We start from the raw sequence: 12395 nt of genomic DNA, 5'->3' as shown, positions 1-12395 counted from the left end.
GCCAGAGAGAGAGGGAGACACAGAATCTGAAGCAGGCTCCAGGCTCTGAGCTCTCAGCACAGAGCCCAGTGTGGGGCTTGTACCCTTGAACTGTGAGATTATGCCCTGAGCCAAAGTTGGATGCTTAACTGAGATACCCAAACACCCCTAGAAGCTTTTTTTAAAAGTTTTTATTTATTTATTTGGTCACAGAGAGAGAGAGAGAGAGAGAGAGAGAGAAAGAGAAAGAGAGAGAGAGAGGCAGAGAGAGAAGGAGAGAAAATCCCAAGCAGGCTCTGCACTGTCAGTGTAGAGCCCAATGTGGGACTTGTACCCTTGAACCGTGAGATTATGACCTGACCTGAAGTTGGACGCTTAACTGACTGAGCCACCCAGGTGCCCCCAGAAGGATAACTTTAGCACATTAGATAAGGTTTTGAAAGTGGTACTTTTTTACATGATAAATTTCAAGAATTTCAATTTTTTTATGTTTGTTTATTTTTGAGAGAGAGACAGAGTGCGAGTCAGGGGAGGGGGGGAGTCGGGGGAGGAAGACACAGAATCCCAAGCAGGCGCCAGGCTCTGAGCAGTCAGCACAGAGCCCAACCCAGGGCTCAAGCTCACGAACTGTGAGATCATGACCTGAGCCGAAGTCGTCGGACACTTAACCAATTGAGCCACCCAGATGCCCCAAGAATTTCAAAACTTTTAACTTAGTTTTAAAAATTGCTTTTATGTAAATTAAAAAAAATCATTATATAAACTAAACTAGGAGGCTAGTTTGAGGTAAACATACTTTATTACCATCAGTAACCTCTTCGTTTTTAATATACGTGGTGCCTAGAATCAAGAGTACCGGACATTTCCCCATTTCTTACACTAATAGATTTGGAAGCTGTAGTTTTTACACTTAATTTTTTTTTTCTTTACAGACCAACTTTAGAGGTGGCAGATTCCAGCCCCATTATAAATCAGGCCTAGTACAGAAGAGCTTATACATTCAAGCTAAATATCAGCGTTTACGATTTGCTGGCCCAAGGGGATTTATCACTAATAAATTCAGAGAAAAATTACTGAGGAAGAAAAAGGTTAGTTGCATTATGATCTTTTAAAAATGTAGAGTGACTTTTGAACTCCTAAATCATCTATGTTTAATAGATCAAATGGTTTTTTTTTAGTTTAATTTTGACCTAAGTTACAACCTAGATTTCACAAATGTTATTGCATGACAGTTGAAGAAAAAGTTCAAAGAGTGATGGTGTTGGAGTTGTGAGACTGTCTAATGTTAAAATGCTTTTTGCTGTTATGCCCCAAATGCTGTGAATGTGTCAGCTGTTTGAGCTTTTTACTTTGGAATTTCTGTTGTGTGATTAATGTTTGAAATGGAAATTCAGGTAAAAAACGTTTTACCGGTGTATTTTAGCCTTCTACAATGTGAATTATCTAAGTACCAAAGGATATTGAACTGACTGTATGAAAAGGACACACGATTGCAAAATATACTAACTCTTCTTCTCACCCATTCATGTGTTTCTTATTGTGATAAAATGCATATAAAGTTTGCCATTTTAACCATTTTTAAGTGTACAATTCGGTGGCAGTAATCGCATTCATAATGCCTGGCAACCATCGCCACATGTGCTAACTCTTAATGTTAATAAAAAGTTTCTCGATAATTTGAATTTTGTTCTTTTAGGTGTGGATTGATTTTACTTAAATTTGTCATGTTTATATTTCAAAATGCAGCATAAAAATGATATGAAGTTACCTTCTGGATATTTTAAATGAGAGCAATAACATTACATCAGTTAAGTGAGGCATGCTTGCCAACTTTCTGACTCAGTTTTGTTCACTTGGGGCTGTGTTTTCTTTGAGAAATGTATGTGTATCCAGTGTTGCTATCATATAGTCCAACGGTGGTTTTATAAATTTTCTAACCATAATTGTTTCCTTAATTATTCATACTTGTGAAGCCTTTACCCTGAGCTCGCGTAGTGATTTTAGTAAAACTTGTTTTTCAGAAGATGGACTAGTAGAACGGAATTGACAACCGTTTGTGTGGGCTTTTTTAATTTATTTATTTAAAAAAATTTTTTTTAATGTTTATTTATTTTTGAGAGAGACAGAATGCGAGTGGGTTAGGGGCAGAGAGAGAGGGAGACACAGAATCGGAAGCAGGCTCCAGGCTCTGAGCCGTCAGCACAGAGCCCGACGCGGGGCTCGAACTCACGAGCCGTGAGATCATGACCTGAGCCAAATTCAGATGCTCAACCAACTGAGCCACCCAGGCGCCCCCCCCCGTTTGTGTTTTTTTAAGCTTTAGCATTAACTATAATACTTTCTGTAACTTCTCTCACCTCCCACCCCCCGATTTCAACTGGATACCTTAGGTGAAGTTTCGCATTTCACCATGCGTGTCACTCTTGATGTCACTGAGGTTATGAAAGCCATCTGTTCCTTGAGAACATGAGTGTAACTGGACACATTTCCCCTCTTGTACGCTTCCCTACTGTTAGACCGAGGTGCTGCTTTTCTTCCTGACTCGTGTGGCAAGTTTCTTTGCAACAGATCTTCTTCTAGGCATTTGTCCTCATTCACAGATGGCAGCCTGGCTGTTGACGGGGAAGCAAGTCATTGATTCCACTCAAGGAGGAAGGTTGAGGCAAGCCTTTTCCTCAGTTGCAAGGTTGGGATTCGGGTACATGTTGTGTGTTCTTTTCTGTTGGCTCTCTGTTAGCTTCCTCTGACTCCATTTTTACCTCTAGTTTTTAGATGACTCGGGACTCCTGAGGGCTTGACCATCTGCCTCAGCCTGCAGTTTCTATGTGCTCATTGAACTTGTGCTGTTTAGTCATTCTTTTCTTAGCCTCACCGTGCCAACTTCCTATTGACCACCCAGTTCTTCCAGACCACATCGACCACCAGCCTCCCTTAACAGCAAATAGAAACCAGACATCAAGCCTTCATCTGAGGACCTAAGAAGTGTGTCCTAGAGGAGGCCACAAGCTGCTATGAGTCTCTAGTCTTTAGGGGCTAGGCGTTTTATGTCCTCTAAAATGCAGCAGTTACAGGTAACATCCGGTGCAGGTCTAGCCTGCCCTCCTTTGTCTTTCACTGCCATCTGAGGGCTTTAGAAGTAGTCCCAACACACTGCATTTTGTGACCTTCACTGTCTACAGCTCTTTTTCTTACACCTGTCGTTCTGGATGCTACTTTGTCTTTGTATTGTAGCTTTGACATGGGCTTTTACATTCTGGCTACTGTCAGTACCTACAAGCGAGGCATAAACAGGCTGTTTTGTAGATTTGTGTTTGAACAGCCCAGCTCTCCAAGTATGGCATGAAATGAGGTACATACGATACGATTAGCATCCTACTTAACAATTGAGTTCCACATTCTCCTACCCTTTAGGATAAGGAATGAGGCATTGCACCTTCTCTGTTTCTGCCACGGTCTGAACTAAGGCACTTAAGGCTTACCTGGCCTTTGGGCTGTCCCAGTAGTATTGTGCTGCTCTGAAACCCCATTCCATGTGTGTAAACTGATGACTTAGACCTATTACTTCATTTTCCCTCAACCTTTATGCCCTGAAAGAAAAGAGGTGTGAAGGCTTGGAGTCTTTAGTTTTTTCCAGTGTTGCTTGCTTCCGCTTTCCCTTCGATTACGGCCACTTTTGCTCCAATGGAGTTACTGAGTGTGAGGTATCACTTACATCACTTTTCATCTCAAGCTTCTGCTTCGGAGGGAACTTTGAAGGTCCTGTCCTGGAAAGAAGCCGTAGTCTGGGCACCATCTGTACACTGCTTTTTTTTGCTTTTTGCCCTAAAAGAGAATTCATTCTTTTTATTGTTATTAGATCACCACCTAGATGAATTAAAGATTCGTCACCAGTTCATTAATCTAGGTGCCCTGGGGCTGCTCTAGCCTGAAACCAGATCTGAACCTACACACCCATACGTGCCTGACAGTCCACCAGGAAGGTTCAGACTGACCTTGTCTGGACTGCTCCCTCCCTAGCCATGGTGACATGCCCGGGCTGATCATTCCTGACTTGGAAGTCTTGTGGTGCTCATCTGTAGTGCGGTCCAGTCACTGTGCCATCATTCACGTGCTTCCTCTCTCCAACACCAAACAGTCTCAGGAAGGAGTGGGGGAGATCCTAGATGTGCTCCTAATATTTCTTCTTGTCCCACTTCGCAAGACTGATTGTGGCTCCCCAGCTGCCTACAAAGTAGCAGGATTCCCAAGCAATATTAAGAAGTACAGAACTGAAATGCTTCCTCCTAATTTATCTGGTGTTTATCATTATTAATCCCATTCTGGCACCTACATTGTCTTTTATTGTGTCTCCTTTCTCTCAGATTCTGTGCCTGGGCTAGACGATGAGGGGGTGGGAGGAATGTCTGTTACCACCTGGAGTAAGGCTGGTCTGTTCACAGCCATTCACAAATGCCCCCCTTTAAAGATCCTCTGCTCATCACAAAGTTTTCAGAAATTCTTGGGGGAGTAGGACAAAGAACGTAGTAAAAATTCATGAAGCCACCTCTGAGAACATTGCCTCTGAAAAAATGCTAGCGGTTGAGTGTTTAGTCAGGGAGACCTGGACCTCTTTAGCATCACAGAATCTCTCGCAGTCCTCGGGGTGCCTGTCAGCGAGGTGCCTACCAGCACTCGGCCCGTGGATAGGAAAGGGAGAAGGGAGAGATTGTAAAGACACTGCAAGAAGGAAGTCAGAGACTGGGATCTGTGGCTCTTGGGGTTGAAGAAACCCTTGAAAGTCATGGGGTGCAAAGACAGAATGGGAGCCAAGATCAGGTAGATCACCAAGAATCCGTTCTACACCCACTGTGTCCCTGGACCTGAAGTGTGCCATCATCGCCCTCAGACATTTGTGACCTCTGGAGCCTCCAGTTTCACTATCTCTCTCTATGACTTCTTTGTCTTATTTGGTGGTTTCCCTTCTTCTATGCATCCTTAAAAAAATATAAGCATTCTCTAGCATTCTATTCTTTCTTCTCTTTGTTTATTCCTTCTACTTGCCTTGACTGTCCTCACCTCTTCCCAGGGTTCCAGCTGTTACCTCTGATGATGACTTTATCCCTCATCATTCTCTAGAGCCCCAGAAGTCCAGCTGCCTCCAAGGTGCCTCTTGAGGGCACCTCCAATTCAGCATGTTCAAAATCAAACTTTCACTGGCACAAACTACAGCATGGGTGACCCTTAAAAACATGTTGCTAAGTGACAGAAGTCAGTCACAAAAGACCTCATATTGTGTGATTCCATCTACGTGAGATACTCAGAATACGCTGAGCCATAGAGAAAGTAGATTAGTGGTTGCCAGAGACTGGGGGGTTAAGGAAAAATGGGTGTGTGTGTGTGTGTGTGCGCCTGCCAACAGGTATGGGGAGTCTTTGCAGGTGAGAAGATACTCTTAACACTGATGGTAGTGACTGATGGTGGCACAACTCTGTGAATATACTAAAGAACCATTGAATTGTACAGTTAAATGGGTGAAGTGTATGGTGTGTGGTTTATATCTCAGTGGCACTGTTGAAAATAAAATCAAATTCACTCTCCTCCCCAGACCACTGGTTTCTTCTGACAGCTAGCCAGCCAACCAGACACGGTTCCTGGTTCCCCTTCCAGCTTCAGCCATTGCAAGTCTTTCTGTCATTCATTCATTACTTCGTTCATTTTATTTTATTTTTTTATGTCTACTTATTTATTTTGAGAGAGAGCGCGCACGTGAGCAGGGGAGGAGCAGAGAGAGGGAGAGAGAGAATCCACACTGTTAGCATAGAGCCCAACCCGGGGCTCCATCCCATGAACTGTGACATCATGACCTGGGGCAAACTGTTACATTGTTCTTTTAAAGCTCTTCCATGGACTCTGCACACCACATAAATGTGATAACTAACATAATTAACTTTTTAAAATATGCAAACAACGTCTTTTAATGTGAGAAATTTTATATCAGTCATTTTTTCCCTTGAATTTGGATATCCTTCATATTTTATTTATTTTTATTTTAGAGAGAGAGAGAGCAAGAGAGTGCGTGTAAGTGGAGGAGGGGCAGAGGGGAAGAGAGAGAGAAGCTTAAGCAGGTTCCATGCTCAGCATTGAGCCCAACATGGGGCTTGATCCCATGACCCTGGGATCATGACCTGAGCTGAAATCAAGAGTTGGATGCTCAACTGGCTGAGCCACCCAGGCGCCCCCATGTATTCATATATAAATACTACTTATTGCTAGTAGAATAACGTAGTGTTTTAGGTATCCATTCTAACTCTCTTTTTTCTTTTTGTTGATGTAAGTCCTGAGAAACCTTGTTAATATGACTCTATAGATGAGAATGAAAAGACTTATTATAGCAACGCCACTTGATTCTTTGGACTCACTCTGAATTATAGGCCAAATAATCACCTAGTGATCTGTCATCGAAAACTGTTTTGAATGTTCTTTTGTCCTCCTTCAATTTTATTAAACAAAGGCAAAGAAGTGGAAGCCATGTGACTTGCAGAAGTATGCTATTTATTAGTAGCTGTTAGGGTGGGTTCATTTTCTTGACACCATCAGCAACATCTCCAACTGCCCTGTTTTGGGGGATCCCCAGGTAATGCAAAGTAGGAAGATTCAGGATGAGAACTTGTATCTTTCTTGTATAAAGTGGAGGGTGAGGGACCAGCCCTAACCACTTGTGCAAGTAGATTAATTTTGGAAAGTGAACATTGGGAAGTTGAAGATCTAGAAAGTAATTCTTCCCAAACTATCTGTACCCACATGCTCCTTGGAAAGTCTTCATATGTCCCTAATCGTAGGTATACCCTAGCTTGATAATTGCTGACTTACTTAACCAAGCCTCTGTTGATGACTTTGGTATAGCTTACAGGTTTTCTTATTTTTGGTAACACTACTGGGCAAATTGACGTTTTGGTACCTTGCCATAGTCCACCTTTTTTACTCATTTATGCTCTGACCAGAAGTACATGAAAGGGCCCGTTTACCTACACCCTAGCAGGTGCTCCACATTATCAGTCTTTATTATCCATTGTCAGTCTAATAGCAGAAAATAGTTCTCATTTGCCTTTCTTTGGTTATTAATTATGTGAGCATATTTTAGGTGTCTGTTGACCAATTAATGCCTTCCCTCAGCTTCCTTATTTCTATGCTTTGCCAGTGTTGCTGTTGAGGAATGGTACTTTTTCTTATTGATTTGTAAGAACTCTTAATTTACTGAGGATATTAACCTATCATACATTTTGCTGGTATTTATTTTACGTTTGCCAGCTATTTGTGGCAGCTTTTACATTACAAAATTTGTAAATGTGCATGAGTCTGTTTGAGTTTGTGCTTATATGGTTTCTAGATTTCATATCATACTTATGCTTATAAAAATTCCTTATGGTGTTTCCTTTAAGGGGTTTTTTGGTTAATTTTTAAAACATATAAATATTTATTCCCTCTAGAATTTATTTTTATGATACAGTGTGAGGTTAGAATCTATTTTTTTTCCAATGGATAGTCAGTTTTTTGATACCACTTATTAAATAATTTGTCCTTTTCCCACTGATTGAAAATGCCACCTTTAGCGTATGCTACATTCTTATGTATTCCTGATCTGTCGTTGGAATATTTGGAGTCTCTAGCTTGTTTCCTTGCCTGCTGTAATTTGCTTATTCTGTGCCTTCACTACTAGCACAGTTATTCTCCCAAAACACAGCCTGAATCATGTCACTCTTATGCAAACTCTGCAACGATTCTGTTGCCTACAAGAGAAGAGACCAGACTTGTTCACCGGCTTCAGTCCTAACAAGCTACCTTTGTAACCACATTTCTTCATGGAACCTCTGCTTTTTGGAACGTAAAATATGTTTTCATGTATTTGTATCTTTGCTCCTGCTGTTCTCTTGCCTAGAAATAGCCTTCTGATCCCCACCGTTTTCTTATTAAACCCTGCTTTCCTTTTAAGACCCACTGTAAAGCCTTACCAAAGCCACCTCTCTAGCTCTTGTTTCATTTCGTCTCTCACTTGTTGCTGTTTGCCTTCTTGTTTCCCCAAGTAGATGGTCAGCTCCTTGAGGACAGAGGGTACCTCACTGGTCTTTGTATCTTCCCCTTTTGCCTTTCATTTAGTCTGTCTTTAGAAAACACCTGTGGAATAGAATCAAATCTAATCGTCTATACATACACGCACTCACATGCATCCATCTATAGCTCTAAAAAGTTATTGAATGACCGGTGCCTGGGTGGATCAGTCAGAGCTTCTGACTCTTGACTTCCACTCAGGTCATGATCTCACAGTTGGGTTCGGGTCCCACGTCGGGCTCTGCAGTGATGATGCGGAGCCTGCTTAGGATTCTCTCTCTCTCTCTCTCTCTCTCTCTCTCTGTCTCTGTCTCTGTCTCTCTGCCCCTTCCCTTCTGGTGCACACACGCTCTCTCTCAAATAAACTTAAAAGAAAGAAAAAGTTACTGAATGGTAGTAGCCATTGTGTCAGGGGTCCCCAAGACCAGCCCCAGGTTTTGTGATTGCTAGGACTCGGCATATGGTGGCACTCACAGCCGTGATGTGTTATAATGGAGGGCTGCACAGCACATCAGCAGAAGGAACTGGCACACAGGCAAAGTCCAGAGGACACCAGGTGCAAGTTTCCAAGAGTCCTCTCCCAGTGGAGTCACACGGGACGTGCTTAATTCCCGCCCCCCCCCCCAACTTGGGGCACCTAGGTGGCTCAGTCGGTTGGGCGGCCGACTTCGGCTCGGGTCATGATCTCGCGGTCCGTGAGTTTGAGCCCCACGTCGGGCTCGGTGCTGACAGCTCAGAGCCTGGAGCCTGTTTCAGATTCTGTGTCTCCCTCTCTCTGACCCTCCCCCATTCATGCTCTGTCTCTCTCTGTCTCAAAAATAAATAAACGTTAAAAAAAAAAAATTCCCCCAGCAACAAGCTGTGGTAACACATGTGAAATGTTGCCGACCAGGAAAGCTCGTTAGAGACTCAGTGCCCAGGGTTTTCATTGAGGGCTGGTCACATAGGCACCTCGGCCAGTTACATACCGAATTCCAGACTCTCAGAAGGAAAGCAGATGTTCAGCATAGACCATATTGTTTGCACAGTTTAGACACTCATCAGTGGTGAGAACCCTACCAAAATCTAAGTTCCTGGCTGACAGCCAAGGAACCTAAGTTCCTGGCTGACAGCCAACCTTGTAAGTAGCCTTTCGAAGGATAGTAGTCAGATATGCTGTATTAACTCTTCTGCACAACCATCTTTTTGAAGAGCTTAATTTCACAGATGGTAAATGCCTAAAGAGAGGAGGAAAAAATCAGTATGTAGGAATGGCCAGGGAAAGTATGCTAAGCACTTTGATTTTTACTCTCTCCTCTTACAGAGGAGGTCAGCTGAGTCATAGACAAGAGCAGAGCATAGAAGGGGCTACAGCCAAAGATCCATGTATGATGGTAGAGTGTAGACAGTTGGATACACATGGGAGTGTGCAAATTATAGAGGGCCTTGAAAGCTGGGTAGAATATTGAGGATGTGATGTAGTAATAGTAGGACATCTTGCTAGCCTGAGGAGAAAGTGATGTTGAGGATGATGGCTTGGTGAGCAGTGGGTATGCAGGGTTCTGGGGACGAGATGACATGGAGGGAGACCAATAAGGGAGCATTTGCAGGGATAGCAAGTGTCAACCTAGGAAAACTTAGATGAGCATGGTGCTCATATCTCTAGTTCAGCATTCTGCTTAAAATAGCTGTTCACATAATTGGAAGAATGGGGGGATCAAGCTGAGAGATGGTGTGGGTGTAGAAGAAGCTACATCAAGGATGAATGTGATTCAGAATAATTGTACATTTTTATAAACAAGATATTTCAGCTGAAAAAAATTTTAAGAATTATTATAGTCAGAGTTTCCTTTTAAAGTTGTTAGTAGGCAACAGATATTTTATTTGAAGATCAATGTATATGATTTTTGTATTATAGAAAATTAAGAAATGGGACACGATGAATTATACCTCTATTTAAAGAAGTGATGTTGACAAAAATAAAACTATGCATGTATTTTGAACATTTCACCAATTAACCAAAACAGAAAGAAGAGTAAGAATTTTCTATCAGCACTGTTTTTGTTTGGAATTAAATGTTGCCATACTAATGTAAATGCCAAAAAATAAATCAACTTTTAAATTTCTTTCAGTTTTAATAATATAAGATCCTAGTAAAAGGTAAGGATATATGTATTAATAAATATTTTAAATGTCCCAGGAAAACATGCCATTTACCATTTTTGCACTTTTATTAGTTGCATGGTCTTCTGTCCAGTTTGTGGTTGGTAATTTCATATTTTGCATAGCATCACAGTATAGAAGCCATGTCCATTACCCTCTTTAATCACAGTCTTGTTGTTATGAATTCCTTTTCCTGTGCTTATGGAAGCCTTACATCTTTTTATGTTGTAGATGACCATCCAAAAGCAAGAAAGCTTCCCCGCCCCCAGCAATAGCTTTCTCTGCTATCAGCCAAGCCAGAAGAGTCCGTGTTGTTTTAGAATTAAATATACCATATATTGACAAAGATAAAATACCAGTTTGAGACTGGGTGTATGTCACATCAGGCTCTGTGCCTGAGGGGCAGAGTTTTAAGAGTCTTGACTTTTTTTTTTTTTTTTTTTACAATCCCCAGGGAAACTCGCCCAAATAGCAGAATGCCTTTTCATCAACTTACTAATACCAGCATATTGAGTGTCATATATTTCCTTTGTCCTACTGACCTATCATTTGGTATCTGCTTTGCTGTGTTCTGTTGTTACTTTGCGTCTTTGGGGTTCCACATACCTTTGTGGGGGTCTAAGCTATAAGTGGTATAAAAATTAAAACATCTTGGAAATTGCAATGTGAAAAAAACTAGCTCAGATGTTATAGTTGACTCCTCTTTTGAAGTTTGTATTTCTTTTGTTTTCTCTCAATAGGGGTATACAAACATTGCCACCCCAGTCTAATCTGGAATTGTTACAAACGGAAACGACACTACAGGATGGTATTCGGGAGCATCTCTTTTTATCAGAAGTTAGAATTGGCACTCAAGCACTAATACTGTAATTTCCTTGATAACATAACTTTATTTTTCTGTAGCAGAATGCTGCAACTTTTTTACACTTAACAATTGCTTTTAAATTACAGTATTCAATGTAAAAGTTGTATTAACTACAGTTTCTTTTGCAAAAAGTCTTACAAGGGCATTATTTGTTGATGTGTTTTTCTCTGAGCATGGTTTCATAGAGAACTTAACTGAGTTACATCCAGATGTTTATATGTTGAAAGTTTTGCTTATGTAATAAAAACAAAAAAAAAGTATCTGAATTGTATAGTGTCTGTACATGAAAGAACTTTAAACAGTGGCCTTATGGTAGCAAATTTTATACCAGTTTTTCTTTTTTCTGATGATAGTTTGGCTTATAACTTGAAGTTTTCTTAAGTTTCTGAAGATCAAGGCCTATATGATTTATACATTTCATATTATGATATAAGAAGGCAAGAGAAAAGGTGCTTCAAAATTTCCATCAGGTAGTTATGAGTGCACTGAATTTTTAGTAATTGGTTCATTCAGTTTTTTCCACAACTATTTGCTCTTTCCAATTTCAAAATGCTATTGTGGAAAATATGTAAAGATTTTGTAATCTCTGTTCCATCTTATTTTCCCCTCAGGGCAAGCTTGTGCATATCCTGTTTTTAAAGGCTTTTTAAAAATCTGACAGACAAAATTTCATATTTGGAAATTGTACTTTACTACTACAGCATTATACATTTTGCAAACACATAAAGTGTTTATTTTCAGTTCAGTTGTATTGAGTACGTACTATCATAAGGTAAAATTGATGGGATTTTAAATAATATTTTAAGTCCCGGTACCTTATTTCTTTATGTTTTCTGTGTTCTGCTTAATAGTACATACACATTCCCCGTTAAATTTCTGTGAACTGCTTATTTGTAATAAAATAAAAAACTGTTGCTCCTCCTGCTCGAAGAAGTTACTTGCCAGTTTGTGAGAACATTATTTTAATTTCATATGAGAATTACAGCCCTGAGTAGGACCTGTTGATATTTAAAATAGTTCGGCACTTACAAAGGCAGAACTTTTAAAATCAAAATCTGGTAAGAACTTGATTTCTCATGACTGGATGTGAAAAATCTTGCTACAAACATTTAATTTTTTTTTTTTTTTACATATCTTTGTAAGATAGGGCAGCCATTTCCTTAGTGGGTCAGCAGTAAGTGGGGGCGAGAGTACTTGCATTAAAATTGGGTAATAAATTTAGGTCGATGTCCTGTCTTAATGCTGTGTACTGTCTCTGTAAGTCAGGTTTTCCAAACATATTGAACATTCCACTTATGGTAAGAAAGAAATACATGTGCACAGT

At 40.6% G+C, this 12395-nt stretch overlaps 1 protein-coding gene across 8 annotated transcripts in view; it reads left to right on the top strand.

Moving 5' to 3' along the window:
* Positions 1 to 12008, top strand: part of BCLAF3 (BCLAF1 and THRAP3 family member 3) — a 56323-nt gene extending 44315 nt beyond the window's left edge. For all 8 annotated transcript variants that reach the window (XM_047075982.1, XM_047075980.1, XM_047075983.1 and 5 more), the window contains 2 exons: positions 912 to 1067; positions 10947 to 12008. In XM_047075982.1, the coding sequence (XP_046931938.1) occupies positions 912 to 1067; positions 10947 to 10976 (186 nt within the window). In that variant the 3' untranslated portion in view covers positions 10977 to 12008. The remainder of the gene's footprint in view (positions 1 to 911; positions 1068 to 10946) is intronic.
* Positions 12009 to 12395: the final 387 nt, after the last annotated feature.

This window comes from Lynx rufus, unplaced genomic scaffold (genome assembly GCF_022079265.1).
Source record: "Lynx rufus isolate CCGP_SWC_20201006 ecotype Redwood Valley unplaced genomic scaffold, mLynRuf1.p SCAF_14, whole genome shotgun sequence".
NCBI lineage: Eukaryota > Metazoa > Chordata > Mammalia > Carnivora > Felidae > Lynx > Lynx rufus.
This window is presented reverse-complemented; position numbering and strand designations above follow the sequence as displayed.